At 38.0% G+C, this 27,263-nt stretch overlaps 1 protein-coding gene across 4 annotated transcripts in view; it reads right to left on the bottom strand.

The window, feature by feature from the left end:
- The window catches only part of CTNNA2 (catenin alpha 2), a 462,414-nt gene that overhangs the window by 39,597 nt on the left and 395,554 nt on the right, over positions 1–27,263 (bottom strand). For all 4 annotated transcript variants that reach the window (XM_048304875.1, XM_048304874.1, XM_048304876.1 and 1 more), the window contains 4 exons: positions 22,841–22,933; positions 22,422–22,578; positions 19,263–19,463; positions 6,145–6,296 (listed from right to left, as the gene is read on the bottom strand). In XM_048304875.1, the coding sequence (XP_048160832.1) occupies positions 6,145–6,296; positions 19,263–19,463; positions 22,422–22,578; positions 22,841–22,933 (603 nt within the window). The remainder of the gene's footprint in view (positions 1–6,144; positions 6,297–19,262; positions 19,464–22,421; positions 22,579–22,840; positions 22,934–27,263) is intronic.

Raw genomic sequence — 27,263 nt, 5'->3', positions numbered from 1 at the left:
CACTCCTCTTAGTTTCTTCTGTCTCCACATTTAGAAATAAGATTATAAAAGATAATGTGCAGTTCTTTCCAAGGCTTTCATAGTCAGACTGACAGTAAAGATGTAATATTCAAAATATTACATCTCAACACTGTAACCAATAAGGACATGAGGCTGCCTCTTAAAAAGAAAAAATATTCTGTAAATTCTATGCAAGGAATTATTCTTGAAGAAATATCCAGAAAAAAAAATGTATTGCTGTTACTGTCTGACATTCATAATCTTAAAATCTGTGGTCTTCAAAGCACTGAAATTCAATGTGTATAAACGTTGAACTTGAAGAAAATGTAGTGCAAACCAAAAGGGCAAGTAATGCAACTGTTGGCAATATACTACAAGCACAAGACATCTTCCTGTTTCCCTTCTGTACAAGTGAGATCTAATTCAAAGTGATCTTTCAGATTCACTCTTTTTATGTTTTAAAGAGTGGTGAATTTAACGCCCTCACTCCTTCCCCAAACAGCTGCATTTTTCATTAGGGTGAAGAACTTTATGAAGGGTTAACTTTTATCTGTATCCTGCCATTTCAAACATGCTCACGTTTTTCACCCTTGCACCATAGCGTTGTTTTAGCTGATCCCCTGGAGATGCAGCCCATAGAGAACAGGGTCTCCCTTTTGTTCAGACACAAAGGTATAAAAACAAATATTATATTGAATTTCCTTGACTTAAAGACTTCTACTCTTAGCAGGGCCTTCTAAACATACCAGAACAACTCTAATTTTTGTGCACAACTAACAGGACCTTGACATTTTAAACCTTGTTTCCAAGACAACAGAGTCTGAGACTTCATTTATCTGAGCTGGAAGACAGTAAGACTGATTTGATCTTGCAGATACCTGGACTTATGGTCACACAAATGCACCAAACACAGATCTGAGACTGGAGACAGCTTCCAAACAAAGCCGACAACCACCAGTGGCAGAAGAAGCTAAAGCAATATTCAAAACTAATGGATTTAATGAACTGATTAATTTCAGCAGAAAAATGAACTAGTTTAATAATTTTTAATCTGTTTTGTAGCACAAGCCATAAGACTTCCCAAGACTACTTTTTTTTTTTCCAAATACAGTATCTCTACTACACACAAAATTCATCTAACTCAAAGGAAGTCTTCCAGTGAAAAAGAATCTTTCACAATCCCAGATAAATCACACAAGAAATATATACTTTCTCTTTTAAGATGCATGTTGTATTTCCAATATGAATGTGGTGACTTTCAACTTCCCGGCATTGGAATATTTTTTTTTTTTTAATATCTCTCTGGCTCTTAGACTGAAGAGCTTGCTGTGAACAAAATATCTTCCATCTATGTCATTTTTTTTATCTTTTGTGACTGCAGTATGAAAATGTGAATTATGCAAGTATAAGTAATAAAATGGCATCTATACACAGATTTATAAATGCAATTTGTTTCATATTTCAGCAACTCAAATGTACTTGATGAAGACAGAAACCACACTTTGCTATGCACTTAAAAACTGTAAGATGCAATTACACGAATTTCAGCACTGTGAACAAGTGAAGATAACCCTGTAATGAGAGCAAAGACTGAAGAGTTGGAAAGATAATCCCCCATTTTTTACAATGAGGTTCCCTCTTATTCTAAAAGACAAGGAGAAAAGGAAATAGACTTTACAATATGCATTTATATCCAACTCCACCCTATTCTGTACATTCATTTTGGTACAACTGCAGCCTGAGTGACTCAGGTGCAAGCAGCACCTGAGTGCCTCAGTCAGAGAACTTCTCTCACTGCAGGTCTTCAGTTGTTTGGTGATTTACAGTAAAATCTAACACTTCAAATTCAATCTGAGAAGCAGCAGGCACTCAATGGAAACACTGGAGCCCATAACACCCTTTGGAGATAGGATGTTTGAAAAGATGATGGGATTCTGCACCAAATCTGGTTTTACAGAAGACCTGAATTGTTCCAGCACTTTGGACTTCACCACGGTGGCTACCCCAGAGGTGATGGTGGCTAAACCTGACAAGTCAAAAAGGAGAAGAGCTTTAATACACCCAAACAGTTGGGGCTAAGGACCCCACAGTCATTTCATTTTTATTCAGACTCGCTGAGGTCTTCTCCCAAGGACTGAAAACCCCTCAATGACAGAACAGAGTAGAAATGGAGTTAATAATAGAATAAAATATCCCAAGTCGGAAGGAGCTCACAAGGACCATCAAAGTCCAGCTCCTGGCCCTGCACAGGACATCCCCAAGCGTCACAACTTGTACCTGAGAGCATTATCCAAATGCTTCCTGAACTCTGTCAGGCTTGGTGTGAGTGACTGAAATGGTTAATGGCTTAAACATTGTTAAAAATTGGATTTATTCAAATTTTGCCGTTACAGCAAAATTGTATAAAGAAGCTGTGACCATGGAAGCCCTGTCCAAATGTGCCTCCTGAGGGGAACTGGTCTGTGAGTTAAGGCACCTGATGGGAACTTGAGTGAAGGCAAAGGTGGTGCTATTGTCCAGGTCTAAAGAGAGCTAAACATGGCTGGGGAAGAAGAATCAGCTCTGGCTCGGTTGATGGGGAGGAGGAGAGATTTTGGGTGTGTGACAGAGGGAGTGAACACTCACCCTGCCTTACACAAACTGGCTCAGTTATAAAACCTACCCACCCTGGGAAAGCCACATCCATGGGGCATTCACGTGAGGGGCAGCTGAGGAGGGGTCATAAACCATCATAAAACCATCAAAGACCCCCAAAACACCCCCAGACTCATCCCTGATGCCTTGCAGCAGAGCACTGCATGTGATGCAAAGTGATGCCACAGATCCAGAGTCTGCTGCAAGAGACAGTTTCAAACTTGTTCCCCCTAGGGGAGGTACCAGGAATTCCCACCTGGGCCAAACATACATTAACCCATTGAACTCTCTGTTTTGTGGGACCCTCACCACTGCAAAGACCAGAAGAAGAGGATCAGTGAGAAGCTGTCGGGATCCATGGAGTGGTGATATTTTCTGCTTAGTCTGTCCGTCACTCTCTTTCTCTCCCACCCTGCCCCTCTTTTTGTTTCTCTCTCTCTCTCTCTCTCTCTCTACGTCACACTACTGTTAAATAAAATCCATACTATCAACTTCAGCGTATGGTCTCGTTTGCCCCTTAACTCAGGCAGAGGCATCTCTCTAACAATTTTAATAACCGGATCTTAACACTTAGTGCTGTGACCATTTCCCTGGGGATCCCGTTCCAGTGCCCAACCTTCACCCTCTGGGTGAAGAATCTTTACCCAGTATCCAGCCTAAACCTCCCCTGACACAGCTCCAGTCATTCCCTCGGGTCCTAAGATGCTCCCAGAGAGCATCTCCCAGCATCACCCCAATGAATCAAGTTTATAGATGTTTAAAGTCTGAAGTTGGCCTTGGAGACACATAAGAATGAGAAAAAATGTCCCTGTGAGTCCTCCTGACTGTAAAGAGGGTTTCTGGCCAATAACTGAGGGAATTTCACAAGCAGCTATGAAAACACGAAGTGTAATTTCATCCCTACAGAGTAATAGGAAAGATGGTGAACTGAAGTTATTATTTTCTATTTTATTTCTAGGTTCTATAATTACACTCTTAAATTCATTTATACTACTTCTTAACTTGTGGAAGAGATCTTTTTCTTCTGCATAGATAATAATAATAGTCCTCAATGAAAACAGGAGTTTCCTTTCTCCTCCAGAGGGACAATAAATTCTCCCTTTTTGAAGGAAAAAGAGAAGAACAGAGACTATCTACCCTTTCCTTCAGCTTACCAGAAGCAATAATACCAGCCAAAATTAATTTTTAAAGTGGCTTTATTTACTTTCTGGAATGAGGGAAACATCTCAGATAAATCCAATCTTTCACGGCTTTCACATGAACAATCACTGCCTGAAAATAATTGTGTCAGATGCTCTAAAAAGTTTCCATGATTGGGTTTTTCTAATGTTTTGTAATTCTGAAAAATCTTTACCACCTGAATTAAAGGGTGCATAATATTTGATAGAATATTAGATAAAAATGTTCTAAGGGCTGTCTTTTATAGCCTCATCCTTTAATTATACCTCCCATTTCAGTGTGAGATGTTCAGATGGGAATGTTAAAGAGTATCTCAAAGTGAAACTAATTTTGTTTTCTACAGCAAATAAGGTTCTGATTCAGCAAACTCTGGTCTGTGTAAGCTTATATATGTGGATTTTTCCAGTTAACTCATATGGATAATGGGTCCATTTATGTGCTTTAGTTCTCTGCCTGGGTAAGGAGTATCACACTGAGCTCCATAAATAAACTAAATGTCTGAAGGCAAAAATAAATCTTCCTAATCTGGGCAAGCAGAATTCATTAGCTCGTATCATACAAGGGGTGAAAAGTAGTAGTGATACAATGGCAAGAATAACTTGGGATTTTCCTAAGGAGACTGAGAAGCTCTCAAGGTACACAAAACAGTCAGGCAGCAACAAAGTAAGTGATCAGGCCTCCAAAATTCAAAATTCAAAATTAGAAACATCTCACCAGGATGGACATGTCATGGCAAACTCTTGGGGATAACTCTGATGTACAGGGGGGTGATGGAAGCTGGAACTCTATGTAATGGATGGGGAAACCTGGGTTTGTAGGAGAACCCACCTGATGCTTGTGTCTCATGACACAATCACCATTTAAAATGGCTAGAAAAGATTGGTATCTCTTAAGAAGTGGTTCTTGTCCTAAGAAAAGTCTGGAAACTGCTGCACAGATGAAGAAACTGGAAAATCAAAGGGAAAACTGAGATTCTTTACTATACAGATCTTTCATTTCATAGAATCATTGAATGGTTTGGCTTGGAAGGGACCTCAAAGATCATCCAGTTCCATCCCCTACCATGGGCAGGGACACCTTCTGCTATCCCAGGTTGGAAGCCCTGTCCAGCCTGGCCTTGGACACTTCCAGGGATCCAGAGGCAGCCACAGCTTCTCTGGGCACCCTGTGCCAGGGCCTCCCCACCCTCACAGGGAAGTAATTCAAGTAAAGATTTCCCTCCCCTTCCAGAAGAGCTGCCAATCCTTTAATGCTGCACACCCAGAGAACAGGATGGGTTTGCCCCCAGCACAAGCCATGACTGTAATTCAGGCCACCTGGGATGAGCACTGGGTATGAGAATGGAATTTGTGTTTGGCAGTTATAAAATTAAGCCTGTCAAAAGCTTCTTCTGTAAATGTTAATACATAGTGACAGATGACTAAATTTGAGCTATTTTGGAGTGCTCCAACTGCCTGAAGTCTTACATCAGTGCCATAATACACTCACAACCACAAGTGCATGTTACCTGTTTGCTCAAAGGGATGAATTCATGTTTTAGCCCTGTTACTTGTCTCAAAAGTTTTCTCTGGGATCTTCTCCATGGCTTTACTTGTACATGGTTTTCATTAGGGCTAATTCAAGGTAATTTCGGTTTCAAAAAAGTGTTTCAGTTGCTGAAGAGGTGTCCAAATCAGGCTTGTTTTGCTGTTTTTCTTTTCTGAGTCTTTGTCTGCTGACTAAAGTGAAAAGCAACACCCACCTACTCTCACAATAATTACATTGTTCTGTCATGTCTTTTATTTGTTTGTTTATTTTATTAAAAGATGTCTAAGCAAATTGAATCAACTGGTTAGTCAACACTGAAATGACACATTTTTTACCTCAGTAAACATTCAAAACCATCCCTGCAGAGGCTCACTGGAGCAGCAAGATAATTTATTTATTCATTTAGATTTTAACCAGACTTACCTCACATCCCAGGCAGCACACACACATTAGGCAAAAAACCACCAAATAAACAAAACAACAAAAAATCTACACAAACCTTGAAGACCTTGGCAAATTAATGCTGTTACTGTGGAAACAGTAATGAAGTTTGCATCTATTGGCAGTTGTGATCAAATCTTCTAGCTGATTAACATATTAATTGTGGTTCATCTACTAAATAACCTCATCTCTTTATTTACTAATTCTTTTGTTGCTGCACATACTTTAGTTTCATGCTTGTTTCAATGTCAAGCTTTTCTGGCTTATTACAACACAAGGCTGATTCCGAGGAGCTTTTATTTTCTTCTTATCCACGAAACCTCCCAGTAAATCCCAGCTTTCACTCCCAGGTGCTTTACATACCCTGATCATCAGGACAGCTTTCCTGATGTCCCGAACTCCATCGTAGACCAGGCGGGAGGCGTCGATGAACTCGTTCTCCTCAAAGGGCTGGGGCACGTTGGCACTTAGGGCTTCAATGGCCACCTCCACTTGCTCAGCAAAACGTGGCATCACTGGGTTAACACAAGGTAAGGCAGCAGCATTAGACACCTTCTCTCCTGAGCATTTTTCCACTGCTCTCGGGTATGGATAGTTTCCAGGAGACACGGCACACGCTGTCCTGGCAATTCCCAGGCACAGGGAGGCTCCTGGATGGGTTTGTGCCCACCCTCCACATGGAGAGCTCTGGCACATTACCTGACAGCACAGAAACAACCACCTCTATATTCTCTCCTCCAATTGTACAAAGAATAGAAAACATGCTTTAAAAACTGTGATTTACTAACTTTTAAAAGGCTGCAAGATACCTGAGCAGTCAGTAAAGTTCATTTAAAAGCTTTACAACCTGTAATGAGCACAGTACATATTTATATCAAGTGAGCAAAGCAAACTGTAACCATTATACCCGCTAATTTACATAATTTACAGCCTAGCTCATAGTAAATAATAATAATAAGGGACAAAATGCAAAATCAAGGATATTATTTTTGTGAAGACACCAAAATGAGTCTTCTGTTTCTTCACTATCACCATGTATGTAACACAAAAAATAGCCATAGGTATTGGCTAACAATACTATAAACTGTGGCATGAACTTATTTAATATACAATTTAAAGCAATTATTTACTTTTGTAAATGGTTTCAGGGCATTGCTTAAAGTAGCAAGAGGCTTTTCTTTACATTTTGCAGAGGATTCCTTTGAAGGTATAATCACTTTCTGCACACTGTGTCTGCAGGAAAATACATCTTTCCCAAATCAGTCCTCTAACAACTTAAACCCAAATCCTACAACCATGAACATCAGTGGTTATAATGCACCTACATTCCTGTACTTGTTTACTCCTCTTCAAAATTTTAACATTAATATTGGCAGATTGTGCTCATGGAGGACAAATATAATCAATGTTTCATTAGAAACCTGGATGAAAAATCCAGTTGGATTAATTCTTAAGAATTTAAGGAACTTGGATCAAATTTAAGATTTATAGATAGCCATTTTTTCATCATATTCACATCACTTTTATTCTAGCATTTCGGTATCCAGATCATGTATCACTGACTTTACTATTTTGGCAATATAATTGAAAGAACAGGAAAAGATGATTCCTAAGTCAGTTGGTTGTGGGTTTTTTTGTTGTTAAAATATTACCTTTCTTGCCCATCTTCTCCCTAAACCCTGTTTTTAATACACTTATTGGTAACCTGAACTCAACTAATTGAAAACAAAGGGGAATTTCCAGTGTTATTTTCACCAAGAGCAGTGACAGTCTCTCCTAGGAACTTCTCCTGTAGTAGGAAATCACATTTTCTTCTTGACTGAAAGTTCTTAAATTTATTTTAATCATAATGAAAACTACATTTTATGCATCTTACTGTCTGATTTCAAGTAAAACCACAAAAACATATGATTCAAGAATAGTTTACATTTCGAAGAACAAGTGGCAGCAACCACGAGCTCAAACTTTCTGGCATTTAAATATTACTGATTGGATGAAAATGAGGAAATCTTAAAAGGGATATAGTAATTCAAATCTTGTTTACACATCCCTATAGATATATATATATATGTTCATATAGACAGATGAAAGAACAGAACTGTATTTTCCATGTAGATAATATTCAGTAAGTTCCTGGGATACATTGGAGAAACAGGAAAAAGTGACAGCAACAATAGACCTTAAAAAAGTAAACATTAACAAAACATTGCCAGGCAGAGGGGAAACATTTTAATTAGATAAAGAGTTTGAGAGAGCTGGAAGTTTTGGAAGGAGTATTTAATAAATGCATATATCAAATTACCTTAATTAACAGTACACTCGAAAGTGTAGTAGGAGGCTAATATGATTGCATAAGGAAGTCTCTAGCCTGAATATCAAAAAGCAGTCATTAAAAATACAATGAAAACAAGAAAACCTAAAGAATAAAAGAGAAATTATTTTGGGTTATTGGCATAAAATAAGTAAAACTAGAGATGCAAAAATGACAACAAAAAAAGAAAAGGAGGTAGAGAACATTAATATTTAGGGTTAAATTAAATTTAAACTTAAAATTTCTGTCTAAAATTTCCTAACTAGCAGAGGTGGTCAGGTATTGGATATAATTAATAGTAGGTGCAACAGGCCTGAATTAGGAATGGGCAGTTTGAAGAACACCTACATAAGCATAAAGAAATTTAAGTTCTAAATTTGTATTTAAGTTAACAGAGCATAGTAAAATTTACCCTGTAGTTCTTAAGAAAAAAAAGCAATTTCTGAACCATCTTCAAGAACTCAAGAAAAACAGGGTGAAAATTACACAGATTTAGAAAAAGAAAAAAAAAAACCAAAACCCACTTGTCTATTTTAGATAAAGGCATATAATCATTAAATAAAGGTTCCTGTAAAGGTAGAGAAGAAAGGAAGGAAGATTTATAACATATTCAGCATAATTTCACCAACCAAAAATAAAATGAAACATTACTTAGAGCAATTAATGTTTAATTATCTGTAAATAATCAGCAGATGCTGGACAGGCAACAGATTTGTGGAAATAAGTTGCACCAAGCTTGTACAATTTTTCCCTTGACAGGGCAGTGACAGTAGGGAAGGCAGATATGACACAGCTGGACTTTGGGGGGATCTCTGTCATGGCCACACGTGACATTCTTAGACCAAAACAAGGGAAATTTAAATTACATGATTGTAAGGTGGAAAGCTACATTTTATTAATATTCCTGAACATGAGGTATTCATTCCCGACCACACTTATTACCTCCACTGGGTGTGGAAGCTTCTCCCATCGGCTCTGATTTTGCAGACCTGGCTATAATTTAGTCCCTAATTTACATTACTACACATGAACATCATCAGCTGTTTTGAAATGGAAATAGGTATTAAACTGCTTTATGAATTGCTTGCTTGCCAATCGTATTTTTAGATCAGTGCTCACTTTTGATTAGACAAGCAAGAAAAAAAACACCTTTAACAGGGGGCTATTACTCAATGCTTCTCTAAGCATATGTTGTCATTTAATGCAGTGAAGTTTTTGAAAATTGAAAATTGGGTTGAGATCTGTATTATTCTCCAGTTATGGTTACTGAGCTCCATGACAAAAAACCTCCAGTCTTTCTTTTCTATTATTTACCATGCAAACAAGGATATTCTTATGCCAAAGGTGAAAGAACCACAAGTAAAATTCAGGCAAAGGTGTGAGCTTGTATCTGGAGTTAAAACTTGTAAATGCTTTAGACAGAGAATGATTCATTTATTATGCACTGAGAAATCGGCTATAAATTTTAGATTCAGAAGCAAATCAATACTTCTGGGGAAAAATTAAACATTGGTTTCTTAGCTTGAGCTGTGGCCTTGAAAGCACTCACACATATGCTTAGACTGAAAAATGCAGTCCATTAACATCTCTCAGCCTAACTACATGAATTAATTAGGCACCTGCATAAATGTTGACAGAATCAGGTCCCAAGTTAATAGCAACACTTCTAATTCACTGACTATGTCATTCCAACAAAATAAAGAAAGCCTTAAATGGCACTGAAAGCAAGACCACTGCCAACAAAATCTAGGTTGAATGGCTGCTGGAGAAATACTGGGAATCAGAAAAGTTGAAATTACTTCCATTTTATCAATTGATTAATTCTTTTAAATTATACTTTTATTTTTTGCTATCAGCACAGTAGGAAACCAGCACATCACCATGTGTGAATTCACGCCTTGATCGAACTTGTAATTTTTTGTGAACCACCCTGCTCCACAAAGAAAATATTTTCTCTAAAGGTCTTCTTGTTTTTCTCCATATCTCCTACATATTAAAATTATCAAATAATTATCTGTTTTCTAAAAATATATTCCCTATTGACTTTCTCTCCTATGGCAATCAGTTTGTACTGCAATTTTTGTACTTAGAAGCATCACTGCAAATTTTGTTTAGTGATATGGGAACAATAAGATCCCTGACAGAGAGGGAAATGTTAGGTTACCTAATAAAATTATTGAGATAAAAAAATTTAAAATGTTTGGGCGTTCTTGTTCGTAGCATTAGAACAAAAAGTTTCATTAATATGCAAGATTAAATGAATGCCTTGCTGATTTATTGCACTTTTATGGCCTTATTATTTAGGAACTTGAATTCCTCAGAATCTTAAGTAGATGTGAATGTTCAGAAATGTAGAAAGGGATAATTAAGACACAAAAAAAGCAATAAAGGTCAAGGACCCTCCAGGTGCATGGGTTTCTAATTCTTAGCAGCATTACTGGGAGTCAGGAAATTTGGTTTGGTTTTGTCCCACTTCATACAACTGAAAGCTTTAAACCTCTTTCCTTATACCAGACAGAGAACAGTAGATGCTTCCATAGACAATTAATCACACCTAGCCTACTTTAAAGACTCAAGTTCAACTGGATAAAATTCTGATTTTCCTCTGCCCACTGAACAGAGAGGGAGGTGTTTGGCTTAGACCAGATGTCTGCTTTAGATAACCAAGCTTAGGCATAAATCAACCCCATTTGTGCACCCAGTCCTGGAACACTTTTGACTCTGAATCAGGCAGAGCACCACAAGACTCCTTTCCATCCCAATCGCACTGGCATGGAAGGGTTCTCAGAGGTCTCATCTTTGGGGCATTTGTCTGGCTATTTTTGAATGGCACCAGCAGAGCTATTTCTCAGAGCTTCACTTTCAAAAGATGAGCACCTACTCGATTCTTTCTAGTATCCAGGGATTTGGATCCAAGGGAAGCACCCTTCTCAAAGACCAGGGGTTGTTTCCTGGAGCTAGACTGTCCTCAGACAAACCAGACACTTGAGCTGCAGAGAAGTGACTGCTCTCCTGTACCCCACTGCACCCAGATGTGCCCTCTGGCTGGCCCTGATAGCTCTGGATCCATTTAAGCATTTGTACCTGTCCTTGAGAAAATTGATTTTCCCCATGCCATGTTCAGAGATCAGACCCATCATTTAAGGTGCCAATCACCTTATCTAAGTAGCCCTTAAATGGTTATAAAAATCTGGTCTGATGTGGGTAAGATTATCCAAGAATGACATGGCAGTCTAAAGGTTTGGACCAGTACACTGCTAAAAGTTTCAGGATCCCTGAGAATGTCTGTACTTCTCCTGAACATCAGAGTCATTTGTGTCACATAAGAAAATTATCTAGAGTGACTGGCAGGATTGTGAACTTAAGGTTACCAGGAGAGAGTAAAACGAAAAAAATCCATGAATGATCCATTACATTGCAAAAATAAAAAAGATGCTCTGTTAGAAAAAAAGCTCAGCCATTATCCAGATTTAAGAGGTTTTAGTATAAAAAATTCACAAAGTTAACAGCTTAAAAATTTCAGGGCTCTGGATGAAATCTCTTCAGTTGATTTTTCGGGGTTTTGAATTTATTTTTTTATTTAAATAATTAATTAATTTATTTAACTGAAGAAAGAATGCAGTCTACTGGGAAGTTCAAGTATTTAAAACAGCTGTTTAAAAGATAATTCCTAAGGTTTATCTGACATCCTCTGTCAAAGACAGCACAGTTGCTCGGTTTCATCTGAAGGATGAATAAGGATACCTTATTTAGCTCGAAGTATTTGTCAAAGTCTGTTTCTAGAAGAACTGCACATTCCTTATCAGAAGGTTCTATATATTTCACGAAATGTTTTTAAGTCCTGGTCTCATATCATATAATTTACATTTCAGTCATGACTACTATATTGCTAATTGAAAAGAAAAAGGTTTATAAAAGTCTACTGAAATATTACATAATGTATCATAGAATCACAGAATTGTTTGGCTTGGAAAAGATCCCTCAGATCATGGAGTCCAACCCTTAACTCAGCACTGCCAAGGCCACCGTTAACCCATGTCCCCAAGTGCCACATCTACATGGCTTTAAATCCCTCCAGGGATGGGGACTTCACCCCTGTCCAGGGCTGGACAAGCCTTTGGGTGAAGAAAACTTTCCCCAGTATCCCACTCTAAACCTTCCCTTGGCCCAGCCTGAGGCCATTCCCTCTCCTCCTGTCCCTGTTCCCTGGGAGCAGAGCCCGACCCCCCCGGCTGTCCCCTCCTGTCAGGGAGTTGTGCAGAGCCACAAGGTCCCCCCTGAGCCTCCTTTGCTCCAGGCTGAGCCCCTTTCCAGCTTCCTCAGCTGCTCCTGGTGCTCCAGACCCTTCCCCAGCTCGGTTTTGGGTATCAAACCCCATGTGTCTCACACTGGTGACTCAGGAAATAGGAAAAGCAAAATTAGGGCAGAGTGCTATGGCACAGAGAAGGATGGAACATCACCGTCCAATGCACAGGACCATCTTCTCCCTTCCTGCTATTTACTGATTCACTTTTCTCCGGATGAAATGGTTAAAAGTCAGATATAAAATAATGAATATCCACACCCTATAGCAGTTTGCAGCGAACACAAGACTTTCAGGAAGAATCAGCCTTCGCTGCCAAACACTGATTTGGCCACAGCCTGTAAAAACAATGTTCCCGGGTTTCCTTGAATTTATGACCACGTCCTGGCCCTTTGGCCCATTTGTGTTAAGTCTTCTAGCACTTCCCAGAAGGCTCCAACATTATCTGTGGGTTTATGCAACCAAGCAGATTGGCATGGGAATGGGAGAAATGTATTTGCTCATGTGCAGTCCAGGTGGACAATGAGATGGACATTACAGAAATTAATGAGATGTCTGGAGCACCATTACCAAGTGTTGGGAGACAGGGACACACACACACACAAGAGACAAAAACACACCTTCAAACTTTGTCCTGACTGAATTGCCATGCACAGAAAGATAAATGTCAGGGGAGAAGCCAGGTAAGTGCTGTTTGCCTCCTGGCCAGCATGGCATTAAGGACAGGTACATCCCAAAGTGGACAGAGGAGGGTAACAGATGTCGGCTGCAGGGACATTTCTGACTCACCAGTTTCAGCTGTCTCACTCTCCTGTCTACCTGTGCAAGACTACACACAGTGAGCACCCCCAAAATATTTTTCCTGCCAAAAAGAACTCCCTTCACATTAATATTTCAAATAAAAGCAAACTCTTCAGAAAATTCCCTCAAGAAAGCAGTCTCATGCTGTTGGACACAAAGTGGGTTATGTAACAAGCAAACCACCCTCCCTGGCTTCGTTATAAGTTTGTGTATATCAATATGTAGGTGTGTGTAGGCAAGGGGATGCAAGGAAGACCAGTGCTTTTATTTTAAAACATTATTGTACAATTCACACTTGTATTCACAAAACATTCTGTTGGAGTTGGTGGATGGATATTCATTCCATTTCTCTGCCTTATTTTCCAGACCCAGTAAATTTCTTTCTACTTCTACCACCACCACCCTCCTTATTTTAAAAAGTGGCTTTTAAGAGCATGAAATGTTTTTGAGAACAGATTTGAACAGCAACTAAATAATAATGGTTTATGAAAATGGGAATGTCTATTATATTAACCAACTATTCATTATATAAGGTGTCTGGCACACCCAAAATAGATAATCCTCGTATTTTTCAAACTCTCACTGAGTTAATGCGCATCTAAGTCTTGAATTTTCTTTGATTAAGGAGTAATCCTTATCTTGACCTTCTTCCATTTCTGGAAGATCTTTAGGTTGTGGAGAACAAAGTGGAAATACATACTTGGGATATTCAGTGAATATCTTGCTCTGAGCACAGCCTAACATACTCAGCCCTGATGTGAGGGCTGTTGTGCATGGAAAAAGTATCTTTTCTCAGCTGCCCATTTCAATGCCACAATTTTTTCTGAGAGGATGAATTAACTCAGAACCTTCCTGTCAATGTGGATAATATAGATTTAATTACTCCATTTACCTAGAGAAATTAAATAAAAATATCTTTTAGTCTCATTTCTCTCTCCCAACCAGCCCACACAGCATTTTCCTTTTGGCAAATCTTGCAGCTGCCTATTCACCTGTTAATTAATGCATCGAACACCAACCACGGTGCTGACCCTGAAGTGTCACAGGATTTCCCTTTCTGCCTGCTGAGAAATGACCACTTGTGCTTTGCTTGTGCTTTGTCACCAGCTCTTAATCCATCAAAGGCCTTAACACTCACCCCATGGTTACCCATTTGCCAAACAGCTGCATGTGCAGGACATTAGGAAAAGCTTTAAAAATCTAAATCAATTACATTATATTCTCCTTTAGTACTGTGTTCCATTTTTAAACTCTAAAAGTGGAGAGAAAAAGAACTAGCATTTCAGCTTTGAGCCGCAGTGGTGATCTATTCTTCTCTTAGGTCTCCTTTAATTGCTTTATAATGCATTTTGTATGATTTCTTAGTGTATTCTTCTGTATATTGATCAGAATTTCTCTGGTTAAAAATTCTTTGGATCGAACCAAGCAATAGTGGAACAGAATCTTGGGTGTTCTCTGGTCCTTTTGTAAAATACCTTTTCTTTAATAATGCATTAATTTTTCTGTTGTTGGTGGTGGTGACACCTTGACCTTTGGATTTCAGTTTAGCAAAACTTTAAAGAAAATGCTACAGTACTTTGCAGAATAAAAGTCATCATTTGATCAAAACTCCGGGATAAATGATCTCATCTTCTCAGGATGATGGTACCCATAAGTTTTACTGTAACTACCTGAACTCCCATAAAACATGAATTTAACATCATTTATTTTTTAAATAGGCTCCATTTTGCATCTTTTAGCTCTCTCTCAGATTCAATATGGGGTTTTTTTGATTACAGCTATGCTTAAATTTATCTTCTTGCTGCTACATTTTGTTTCCCTTCATATCACTGCTGAAAAATCCATCTTTCCCACATTTAGTATTAGCTTTGATAACATCACTGAGCTGCCTTTTCCTAGTGATAAATATCTTTAAAGTTTGCCCTACTCACACTGATAAAACTCTCACAGGCTTATTGCTGAATTGCCAGTAATGCTGATTTTCAGCTTTAGTCCATTCTGATAAAGACACAATAAAAAATTTGTGTCAAAACAGAAGTCGGAGTGATCTACTTAAAACCAGCGAGTTACAAAGTTACTGGGATATTTTTAAAACATGCTAAAAAGCTGAAACTCAAATTTCTGGTGTGAATCAGACAATTTCAAATTTCCAGTGTCCTTCACAGGAGTAACCCAAGCAGTATGGTACTTGCTGTTCCAGGATGGTTTCCAGGCAGCCCAGTGCAAACTGAAGCAAAAAAAAAAAAAAAAAAAGAAAAGGTTGGGAAGTTTTCACAGCCTTTCCCAGGCAGTTCTGGTCCTACTTGTTCTGCTCTTTTCACTTTCATTTCCCACTCACTTCCTTTTACCACAGCCCTGCAAAGTCTACTCCATTTTTCCCAGCTTAAATCCAATCCTCTTGACCTTTAAAGAATGTCACAGCTTTTTTTTTTTTCTTTTTCCCTCCTTCTGGAACCTCAAAAATCTTGAAAAACAGCATCTGGACTCATTGCCTGTTCCTTGATTTCTTTCTAGGGACAATTCTTTTTACTTGTTCAGAAACATGGTTTTCTTGCCTTCAGCTTTTAGAGCTTCTGAGATAATTGCTGAGCACACTTCAGTGTCCTCCTCGGTGAAGGCAACGGGAGAGTCTCAGCTGGCCTTGGTCACTCTGGGTACTGAGCAGGATGAGAGATCTCAATATTCAAACAGAAATTCCGCTCTGTTTCCTCTTACTCCTTCCCTTTCTTTTTGCCTTTATCCTTGTTTTTAACTTTTTCTTTCTTCTCTTTTCCTTTCCACCCTTCTCTCCTTTTATTTTTTTCGTCATGGACAACTTGCAACAGGATAATTTCACAGCTTTCCACAAATCTGAATACCAATGCAGCATTTAAGAGAGAGCCCTGAAAAAAACTGTCAACCAACCAACCAAAACAAAACAAAAAAACCACAAGGAAACAAATAAAAAACACCTCAAAAACAATCAATCAACCAAAAAAAATTGAACCTTGAAGCTCTAGTTTACTCCTGCACAAGTAACATCCACTAAAATCTATGAGTTTAGTGTTTGTTCCCAGTGAGCCCTATGGACTCTGGTTTTATAGGTTTCATCTTGGATTTATAAGAAAATCAGCAAGTGAGAGCTGAGTTTTTGTTATGGTTTTTAAAGGAAAATGGAAGTACTCAATTTTAAAAGGACATCAACCAGTCTGTCACTCTTAATACTGCTGCCAGAGATAAGAACCCAGCCTCTACCAAGTACTTGGCTTTAAAGGCAGTTTGTGAGACAAGCACAGGCAACAAAGCACTGAAACACTAAAAAAACCACCCCATATATTCCAAAGGCTGCAAATTAAAATGACAAACAAAACTTGGAGGTGAGACTGGTTATTAAAGCAGTGTTTGTAGTTTCCATTCCTCAGAAACTATCAACGTCATTTTCATGAGAGATTAATTTTTTCTCCCCTAAAAAAACCATTAGCAAGGTGTTTGTCTTTCCAAAACACTGTATCCATATTTCTCCACTGTGGATCCAACCTAATACTGATAGAACACAGTGAAATCTCTGGAAGAAGAGGCTTAACAGAGGCTTTCCTTTTCTGAGCTGACAGTTAAAAGTAAATAATAATTATAAGAGGAAGGTAAAGTGCTTATTTCCCTTCCATTATCATTTAGCTACATTTTTTCCAGCTTCCAAAAGCACTTCATTTAAAATTAAATTAAGGTCAATTAAAAAAACAACAAAAAAGAAGGAATAAATATGAAAACAGTGAGATGTTCATGACTGTGCTTCTCACAGAGATTTGATGTGCACATCTGTGGGTGGAACCTGAATCCAAATAAATCACTGGCATCATTCCTGAGTGTTTGGTAAAATCTGGGCAGGAACTCATGGTGATTGAGGAGTGGTGATGAATTGAAAAAATATAAAAATAAATGTATGCATTCATACATTCCAGATCATGGAATCACTGAGGTTGGAAAACACCTCTCAGACCATCGAACCCAACCATTCCCCCAGCACCACCGTGTTCACCACTAAACCCTGTCCCCAAGTGCCACATCCACAGCGTTTTTGAACACTTCCAAGGATGGTGATTCCAGAACAGCACAGGGGGGGTCTAAATTCCATTTTAACCCCTTTATTCTAAGGCGATGAAATGAGTCAGTAAATTCTACTTTTTTTATTCCTAGAGAAATAATAATCAATGCCTTTGTAAATGGCCTGAAAAGCTGCAGATAGAGATTGTGCTCTAATATTAATTATCCACATTCACAACTGGAAGAAATTGTTTAAGCTTCATCAGCTTCATTGAATTTGGGCCCATTCTGTCTCCTGAACTACTGCTACACAATTTGTACATGATACAAAGTTCTTAATATTGTAAACATAATATTTTTTTTTTTTTTTAATACTCACAAGTTTATTTACACTTTATAAAAGAAAAAAATAAGTAATAATTTTGACTTGGAGGAACAGGGACTTGTTCTTACCTATTGAATCCCAGCATTAACACATTGATGTTGTCAAGATGCACTCAGTCCAGAGTTTATAGCACTTAGTTATAATTCGAATTGTATCAAAAAGTGAATTAAATATGGAATATAAGTATTTTCTGTGTGTATTACTGATCTATAGAACAGCACTTTATAGTTGCCTGTTGAAAAATTTTTAATAAAAAAAGTTATAGAATGTTGGGTCACAAATTTTAGCTCAATAAAAAGCCTGAGCATACATTTTGTTTTGTTTAATAAAGAAATCTTAATGGTAGAAAGAATTCTTCATAGTCCCTTCTTGACCAAAAGATGACTTTAACACAAGAGTGCAGCAAAATATGTTTATCATGTAAACTGAAGAGATTATTTTCCTTCTGTGGATTCATAAAACCAGCTCATAAACTTTTAAAAAGAAGCTAAATTTACAGTACTTATTCCACTGATCTCATGTTGGGTAGGAAAAAATAGACTGACATTAAGCTGGGGGCTACAATACCACAAGTAATATTTAATCATCCCAAAATCAGGTGTTTTTAGCTCATTTTGTTGATTCCTGTTCTCTAAGCAAATACAGAGACTGCAGATCTACAATAGTTTTTGCTTTTCCATCTCACGGGGCAATTCCTGGGCTGTCTGAAAGTCAAATTGGATGTGTCCTGAACTGGTGCAATTTTCCTTTGCTCCTTCTAAAATAATCCTCATGGTTTTAAACCCCAGATGAACAAGTGCAATCAGGCAGGGGAGGATCAGCTCAGACGCTTCCAGACACCCACAATTCGTGCATCTTTATCCTACCAGGGGCACCTGATCAGTGCGTGGAGACCCAGTCTGTGAAGTCAACGAAATTCAGAGCATGATTCACCCAAACCCACCCAAACCCACTGCTTTTAGATGAGAGCACTTGGTAGCACTGCCTGCACTGAATTATTGAGAGCACTGATATAAAGGGCTTTAAAATGACCAGCACAGACCTAATCACCTACACTGAGATGAATCCAATCCCAGCTCTGTCAAGGCAAAAACAGATTGAAAAAAAAAGAATATTTCTTCCCAGTCTACCAATCTAGAAGACTTTTCTACTTTTATATACTCTACATATTTCATACAATCTAGCAGACTTTTTTATTTTTTTCAGTCAGGTGGTACATTTTCAGTTGCTTATATGTATTTTTCAATGAAAAGTTGAGTTGTTTTGTTTAGCAACACTTCAGTCATCAACGAGTACATTCACCTGCACAGACTAAAGAGTAATGTTTGCAATGATTTTCTGGAGACACATAATACACAATCAATCGACTCAGAAGAAAAGGCTGTGTATTATTTATTCAAATCATAGAAGCTTTGATGTAGTGGCCTAGTCTGGATGTGTTACTGAATCTCTTCTCTTATATGGCTCCTGTCAGTATGACTTCTGCAACAGCATTGAGTAGAGAATAAAAATCACACTCATGGCCATGAATTTATTTGTTTATATCTTGTTTTCAAGTACAGATTTCCCTCTGAGTTACAGATCTCAGAGAATTAACTGAAAGTTTTGAATGACTAAATAAGAGTATTTCAAAAATTCTTTCAGCATTTCAACAAACTTACCAGTTTCAGAGAGCAGTTTGGTAGCTTCCAGCACCTTCTCGGTGTAAACCCCAGTCTCATAGTTTTCCATCTCTGCATTGATGATGTGAATGACTCTGGCAGCACGGCCCCGGATGGCACCTGCGGTTCTGTCCAGCGTATCCACATCCCCCTCTTGCAGAGCAATCACACACTTATTCACATCTTCCAGGATGTGGTTTTCTGGGATGGAGGGGAAAATACAGCTCATTTAATTTGTTCTTCCTCATAGCAAAGCTTACTGATTTCGGCAAATGTCAGTATGTTAAAAAATTGATATATATATATATCTTTATCCAGGCTGCAAAACAGATGCCCTTCTGTGATACTGTCACATAATAGTAAAAATCAGTGTGATATTTATCTTTACTAGGGACTGGGTTACATCATCCTACCTCTGCTGTGAGACCCAACCTGAATTTCCTTGAAAACCAGTCACATTAAGCTCAAACATCACACTGAATTTTATCATAATGAAATTGTAATTAAAATTAATGCAAAGGGGAAAGCAGTCAAATATTTTGTAGATTCTCTAATAAACGGGCAATTTTCTGAAGGTGAATTTACACTCTCCCATAAATGTTTATTATGTTTGGCTCATTTTTTGCCTCAGTAAGTCAGAAAAGAACATAAATCATATTGAAAAGACAACAGCAGTGGCCTTTGTAGATAGCACAGAACCTGGGCATGAGCAGTTCATCTCCCTCACTCCATCTATGCCAGAGATAAGCTGGGAATTTCTAATAACACACACTAAAATTATATGTGACTGTGCATATTCTGAAGCCAGAGTTGACAACAGTGACTCTGCTCAGAGGAGGTGATATGAAACACTTTTATCGGATTCTTGGGAGCTGCATTGTTATTTTTGTGCCTCTGAATCAGGCCGTCTGCTCTCATGTGCTGCAGTATCATAATTTACGTAGTATTCTCACATACAAATTATGTGAAAGCATGAAGAAGATTTTGACTAGGTCAGGTATTATTTCCCATCAGTCAGTAGAGTCAAAAATAACTTTAGTAAAACCACAACTGAACTTCATATCTGACTAAACTCAATCTGAGAAACTCAGTAACTCTAAACAGCAAGTTGATTTTCTGCTAGAGACGTATCTAAACTGAAATTGAAATGTTATTTGTAGTAGTAGTAAAAGAGAATTAATCAGTTCACCAACTGTTTTTTGTTAATTATCCTTTGCCACTAAAAAGAATGACTCACTAATCTTCACCGTTACAAATTCCAAGGTTGGACCATTTGAGGGTTTCAGAAATGTTTTACATGATGCGAATTTTACTCTGCAACAACTTTGGATGGAAACTGAGAGTCCCCTGAGCTGTGAATCTGAGTAACTTGCAGAGCAAAATTCTTTGTTTAAAATGCTCCCTACTCAGAATGAAAAAGCAGTGCTTTGTTAAAATTTTTCTTCACTGTTTCCACTTCACCAATTGCTTTTACCATGGCACAAACAAATTTTGCCCAACAAGAAGTGATGTATGGATTTGGACAGCGCATTTGGAATATAACTTACTATAAAATAACTTATTAAAATTATGGTCAGCTTTCTTTTGGTAGCCACCATGTTACTAAAACATAACATCAAATGTGAGAGTCAATATGAAGAGGAGGAGGTGTCATTTCAGGAGGTACGTTTAACCAGATAGTGGCATTTTGAATGCTTCACTGCTTTAACATCCAAAAATAAAAACACCCTGTGTAAGCTGAGGCTTCCAAACTTATAGCAAGAGCAACAGGCTTTCTGTTTCCTCATGTTTAACAGAGATGTCTATGCAAAGAATTAGGAAAAAAACACACTCTAAACTTAACAGAAATAATACTTCTCAGCCACCTTGGAAAGTTTGGATCTAAGTCAAAACCCTGTTAGAAAGAATTAAGATTTGAGAAAAAGAAATGAAAAACCCCATCATCCATTCAAATTACTTCTTGTTTATGGATACAAGCACTTGGAGTAAGCAGAGTCCTCAAAAAAACAAGAAAATGGACATTTGAGCCAGATTTCCAACGCCGGATCGTGGACTGGGTCTGAAGTTTACAGCCTCATCACCCCTTTCACTTAGAACTAGTTCTGCCAGAAAGTGTTTGTCAGCTTCAAATCTCAAATAAAAATCTATGTTCTCCCATATTCTGAAGTACCCTTTTATTCACAGAGCTCATTTTCATTTTCTTGCCATGGCTTGCAGGGAACACTCGCTGGGTTGTTGAACAGAGGAGCGTAAGTAACTAAACCAAACCATTTCCCTGTTAATAAGAGTAGCAGGATACAACCAAACAAGATAAAAAGGGCAAAAAAAGAATAAAGGAGTGTTTTTAAAGGATAAATATACTTTTCTTCCAATATTTTTTTTCTCACAAACTTCTATTAGAAAATTTAGGAAACATCAAGGAAAATATTGTAGAATGAAACATAGTATTTCAGCCAGACTACCTCATGAAGTCTGGCCCTTCTGAGCAATTCGAGTGAGCAAAGCCCTCTTGGCACTCTCTATGTCCTTACCCACAAAGTGAAATTCACCCTTCTAAGTGAAGTAGGAATGTGAGTTTTCTGCAGCAGAAATTAACCCAAGCCATGCACTACCTTGCAATTACAGCATTCACTGGGTATGAGCATATTGTAACAATACACTCTGCCACAAGCTGAAGCACTTTACCAGGAGGATGGAGAAAAGACTGCGGCCCAGGGTCAGTGTCCTTCTCTTCTCCATCCCTTCTTTACCCTCCCAACCCAAACCACCCCACGATTCTGTAAAGTTAACTTTTCCTCATCTTGCCCACAACTGCACAAGGATTCTAACAATTTCTACAAATACTCTCAGCCTGTCACAGGTCTTGAACGCATTTTTAAAAAGTGACCAAAACCCTACTTTGTGCCTGATTTGAAACAAAGAGTCTCTAGGAACAGAAGCACAAACAGGATGCTATTTTCTGGGAGGTGAAAAGCCAACTGTTGCTACCAGGGATTAATTGACATGGCATGGTTGCTCCTACTGAGTACAGAAGATCAGCATTCCGATAGAAATGGACTAATAGGTTGATAATGCTTTAGTAATTATAGCTTTTGTCCACCCTGACCCAATACTTTAATTTAGGTGGATATTTTTAGAAAAGTCTCTTGATCCCAGTACCTGAAACAGAGAGGAAATCATCCACTGAAGTGATGTCATCGACAGCCTCAGTGAGAACTCGCACCTGTTTCTCCCACTGGTCCTTAAACACATCCATGTTGTCCTGGGCTACTTTGCTCTGGGGTCTGGCAGCCAACGTGAGTGCAGCATTAATTACCTGTTAGTCAAACCCATTTGTTAGAAGAAGAGTGGCAATTTTTTTTTTGCAAGGGAAAGAGCAAATAGGTTTTATGGACTGCGTTGAAAATACAGCATTACAACGCATTTGATATGAAGGGTCTTAAGACATGGGTGCATTTTTCACAGTTTGTGGAAATCAGGCAACAATCTCATGACACAGACAAGGCTGTGCTCCTCTTCTGATGCTTTTAAGTGCTAAAAAAGTTCTCAAGTACTTTTTAGCAGGAATCTTAACTCACCTGTGGGCACAGACTATCAATCTGTGTGGCTGCCATACGGACCAACTTCACACCTTCTTCATTATTGGAGATAGAGCAGGCCAGATTTGCAACCTGCAATGAAATCATGAAATCATCAGGATGAGAATCAAGTTCTAGGCAAGTGAGCCATTTGATACCTTTCTCTGCTCTCATTGAGCTTTGCCTGGAATAAAAGAATTTTATACCAGAGGAATAATACATCTTCTGCACTGGTGAACAGAAACCCACGTAGATGACTTCCTTACTAGCAAACGGAACTACCCATCTTCTTTACATTTCTCTCAGAATCTTCGTTCACTGTCAAGTGTTTCACGGTCTCCTCTATAGCTTGGAAATTATCTGCTGAGCAGTCATAGCGGGAACGCAGAACAGCCTCACATTTATCTGTACATTTCCTTTTCTCAGTTTCTTTTTCCTCTTATAAACCATGTTCATTATTAACACAAGTGATCAGGCCCATCCACACACTCTGAGCTTTGCAAAATGAAGGATTTTTGACGTTCTTAGATGTGGAATCATACTTTTCAACCCATAAGAAAAACCGATACCTTCACTGATACAAGGAAGTTACATATCCCTCAAATATCTTCATTGTTTCTGATGGTTTTATGTTAAAATCTTGTTAAAATAATTTTAATTTCATTTGGACTTTTTTCTTTTTATGCGTTTGTCTGCCCCACAGTAAAATATCCATTAGCAACAGTAAAGTAACCTAGTGATGTGAAATATCCCTGTTGAAAGCCTTGTTCTGTAACACAGGACTGAAGATCTTGTTCAAAGCTCTTTAAATCTACATTTACTTGCCCTGGCACAGCTTTGGGAACCTCATAAGACTGAAGGCTATTTGGATAAGATAAAGACTTGGAGAGACATCTGAATGAGATCTAGAAATCAGACTGTGTCTCCAGACAAAGCAGAGCTGCATCTCTGTGGTTTGGATTCAAGTGGAGGAGCACAAAGATCACAGAGCTCTTCCAAAAAAAATCCATTCCCAAAAGCTTTGTGCCAACTCCATGAGTCTGCCATGGGTTTTTCAAACAGCAATTCATGTCCCAGTGCACACTGTGATATTTAAATCACAAAGGTACATTTTGGGATGGGGAAATACAGGATGTTTTTTTAATCATCCAAAATTATGGCTCTTTATTCTAATCTTTATTAAAATAAACTTATAAAATTTTAAATATGCTTCCTTCATATTATTCACTGTGCCTGAAGGCATAGCTATCAGTTGGAAATGATTCATGAATTAGTTCAAATGCCCCCACCTTTCCAGTTTTCCTCCAGTCTCCCCTTGTGGTATTAATCTGTTCTCATCTGCAGTGCACATCCCTGCCTTAGCCCTGATCCATCTGTTCTGCATAGAGCCTATTTCACTTCCAGTTCTGTGCAGCGTGGCTTGCATTTATCATAGTGCCAAAGCCCAGGCAAGAAAAGAACCCAAGGCTTCAAAGAGTCTTGCAGGTATTTCCTAGTCAAGATTTTATCATAATGTTGTGATTTTTATTTTCATTTCATGATGAGACAAATGAGTTGGTCTGTTTGTTAACAGCTTCAGAGCCCTCATGTCAAAAACATTCTCCTGAGCTGACATCTTCCAATTAATTTACCATTTTCTGTAGTCAATTCTTTGCACACATCAAACAAACCACTTTCATCTTCACCAGAAAAAACAGCTAAGCAGGATAATATTTAGAATGCATTAACATGAGTGTAAATTACAGACTTAAAAACTAGTAAATGATATTAAGTTTAGCAAGTGCCACCTTCCTGTATTAGAACTAAGTGGCTTTTCAGACTGCCCTTACATTTTGTGATGAACATGATAAGAATTTGTCCTAAGACTTCAGATGTAACATTTACTTTTTTTGCAGATAGAAATATGTGACTGAAGGGGGCGGGGTGTCATGAAATGACCATCAAACTATAAAGCAGGTCTTTGAGTTCCTCTGGAAGGGAACTTTGCAGATATAATCAGCAAAAGTAAAACTTATTTCTTCTTTGTGTTTGTTAATTACTCTTTAAATAGAATCTGATGAGACAATATTTGGATGTTGCAAAGTGTCCTGTTTTTCCAAGAAGGATACAGGCACAACCAGAGAAATACTTTTTTCCCCTTTTTTTTTTGTAAAATAGAGTTCAGTACATCATTTTGGGAGTTAGCATTAACACAAGAGTACAAATATAACGTACTGCTACGTCATTGCAGTTATCTGTTTTAAAGAAATAATGATACACATCATGTATAATCCAAAGTTTAATAGTTTCTGTGGTATATTTTAAGCCTTGCATAAATCATCAGCAGTCAGGCAGCAATACCATTCCACAATCCAGCAGGGAGTGTGCCAGCCTGCACCACAGCAAGATCTGATTAAATCAAATAAACATAGAGATAAGCAAATTCCACAACGGCAGATGCAATCTGGATAAAATTGAATTTTGCACTACAAATCTATGACTTTACCCAAAAGTTAATTTTTAAAACATGGCAAGAAATAGTCTTTACTTGCTTAAGACTGCTTTTCAGTGCATAATCATGGATCTGTGAAACAAAGAAGTTTTAGGTGCACTCAATCACCAGATACCACACGATTTAATTACTTTGATTGACTTTGTTATCAAATGCACAGTCAAGTCACTACCAATTAATATTCTTGGCACAGCAAGGTCCACATGCATGCTTTTACTTGATAGAAACCACAAGGTAATTCCCCCTGCTTTAGCTTATTATAAATTCAGCAACTTCAGATATTTTTCCTACCTAAAACTATGAACAAAAAAACTTAAGACACAATTGCACCCCACTTAGCTGAGACATTTGGAGTAGATGCCAAACTGATCCCTTTGGACAATGTATAAAAAAGGGAGTCCCTTCCAGGGGCTATTTCAGGTGCCTGGTTGACTCATCCTCCGGATGTGTTTGGTTTATTATTTAAACTTAGACTACAGCTGGCCCTGGTGATGGTTGAAAAATGTATTACTGAAATAAAAGATGTTTTACTGGTGCATTATGACTTGTTTTGCATGGGCATATTTAATACAACATGTTTTGTGAAGAACACAGCCACTTTTGAGGTTGGGAATTACTTAAACGTGCCACTCCTGGGTTGGATGGAGCAGAGAGCTTGGAAAGGAAAATAAAAAGGCTGTGTATTAGTGTATTAGCTGCCAATTTATCAGAACTTTGATTTGAAGCCTTTACCTTTGCACTTCAAATGCTCTGTCTCCACCAAAGCATTGAAGGGGAGGTTTCATGAGAGGCTGTGGAAGCAACCAGGTAATTCATTCATTTTTCTTTTTTTTTTTCTGTTTACTAAGTTCCTTGAGCACACTGAACTCACTGAGCGCCTAAGGAGAACTTAAGATTTTATTGAGATCAATGTGAACTGTCTGAAGAGTATTTATATCAATGAACACATTTTAAATACCAAAATCAATGAACTGTGAATCATTCTCAAAAATGCGTGGAGAACTTAATACCAGTGAAACTGCTGTGTAGATGAACATTATTGTCCAGAATTTCAGGCCCTCTAACCTACTCTTACACCATCAAAACAATTGCTGAACACCTTAAACCTGTCCTGGTAGAGCATGGAGAGGTAATGAGCAAGAAAATAAACATCCAGCTCCAGTGATGCGGTATTTTTCTGTAATCACCAAATCCACTGAGCCAATCCTTGAACTGCGGATGTGAAAAAGCAGGAACCAACTCCTCCGTATTAATTTCTACCAGTGGCACTGGTAGCCCAAGATGCAGTTCTGCACCTTGCCAGGTATCTGTCCTTAACCATGCAAGGAGTTCCATTAGTTTCAATTTTTTAAAATACATACAGGACCAGTTCCTATAAAATTTATCTGCATGTGTTTCATTGTATTTCAACCTCAGTTTCCTGCTGGATAGCAGATTGGGGTGGGGAATGACTTTGTTTCTAATGCAAAATTTTATTACTCTTTGTGGTAACTGTTCCCTTAGGAGAGAAAAACTTTATTTCTGCCACAAAATTGCACTCCAAACTACAGAAGTAATCAAGGATCTTACATATCAACTTACTTCATTTTTACAATGATTAAAATCAGGTGTAGTTACCTGTCATTGTGGTTTTAAATGAGACTATTTCCATTTTTGACTTGAGCCCTTTGTACTATTAAAGGTAACTACGACTATCAAGATGTATTGTGCTCTTTTGACTACCAGAATCCATTGTCTTCTGGTTCAAAATTAAATTCAAAGATTTAACATGGCCATTTGGAATTCAACCGAAGTGAAAAGGCCCAAAAGAAAAATCTATTGCTTAGAGCAAAAATGTAAAAAAACGGAGCAGTATAAGCTACAGCAAAAGAGCAATAGCAACACAAAAGCTGCAGAATATCCTGTTTTTTAACATTTTCCTTTTATTCCTTT

The sequence above is a fragment of the Corvus hawaiiensis genome, chromosome 5 (genome assembly GCF_020740725.1).
Source record: "Corvus hawaiiensis isolate bCorHaw1 chromosome 5, bCorHaw1.pri.cur, whole genome shotgun sequence".
NCBI lineage: Eukaryota > Metazoa > Chordata > Aves > Passeriformes > Corvidae > Corvus > Corvus hawaiiensis.
Note: the sequence above shows the minus strand (reverse complement) of the source record. Positions and strands in the feature narration are given on the sequence as shown.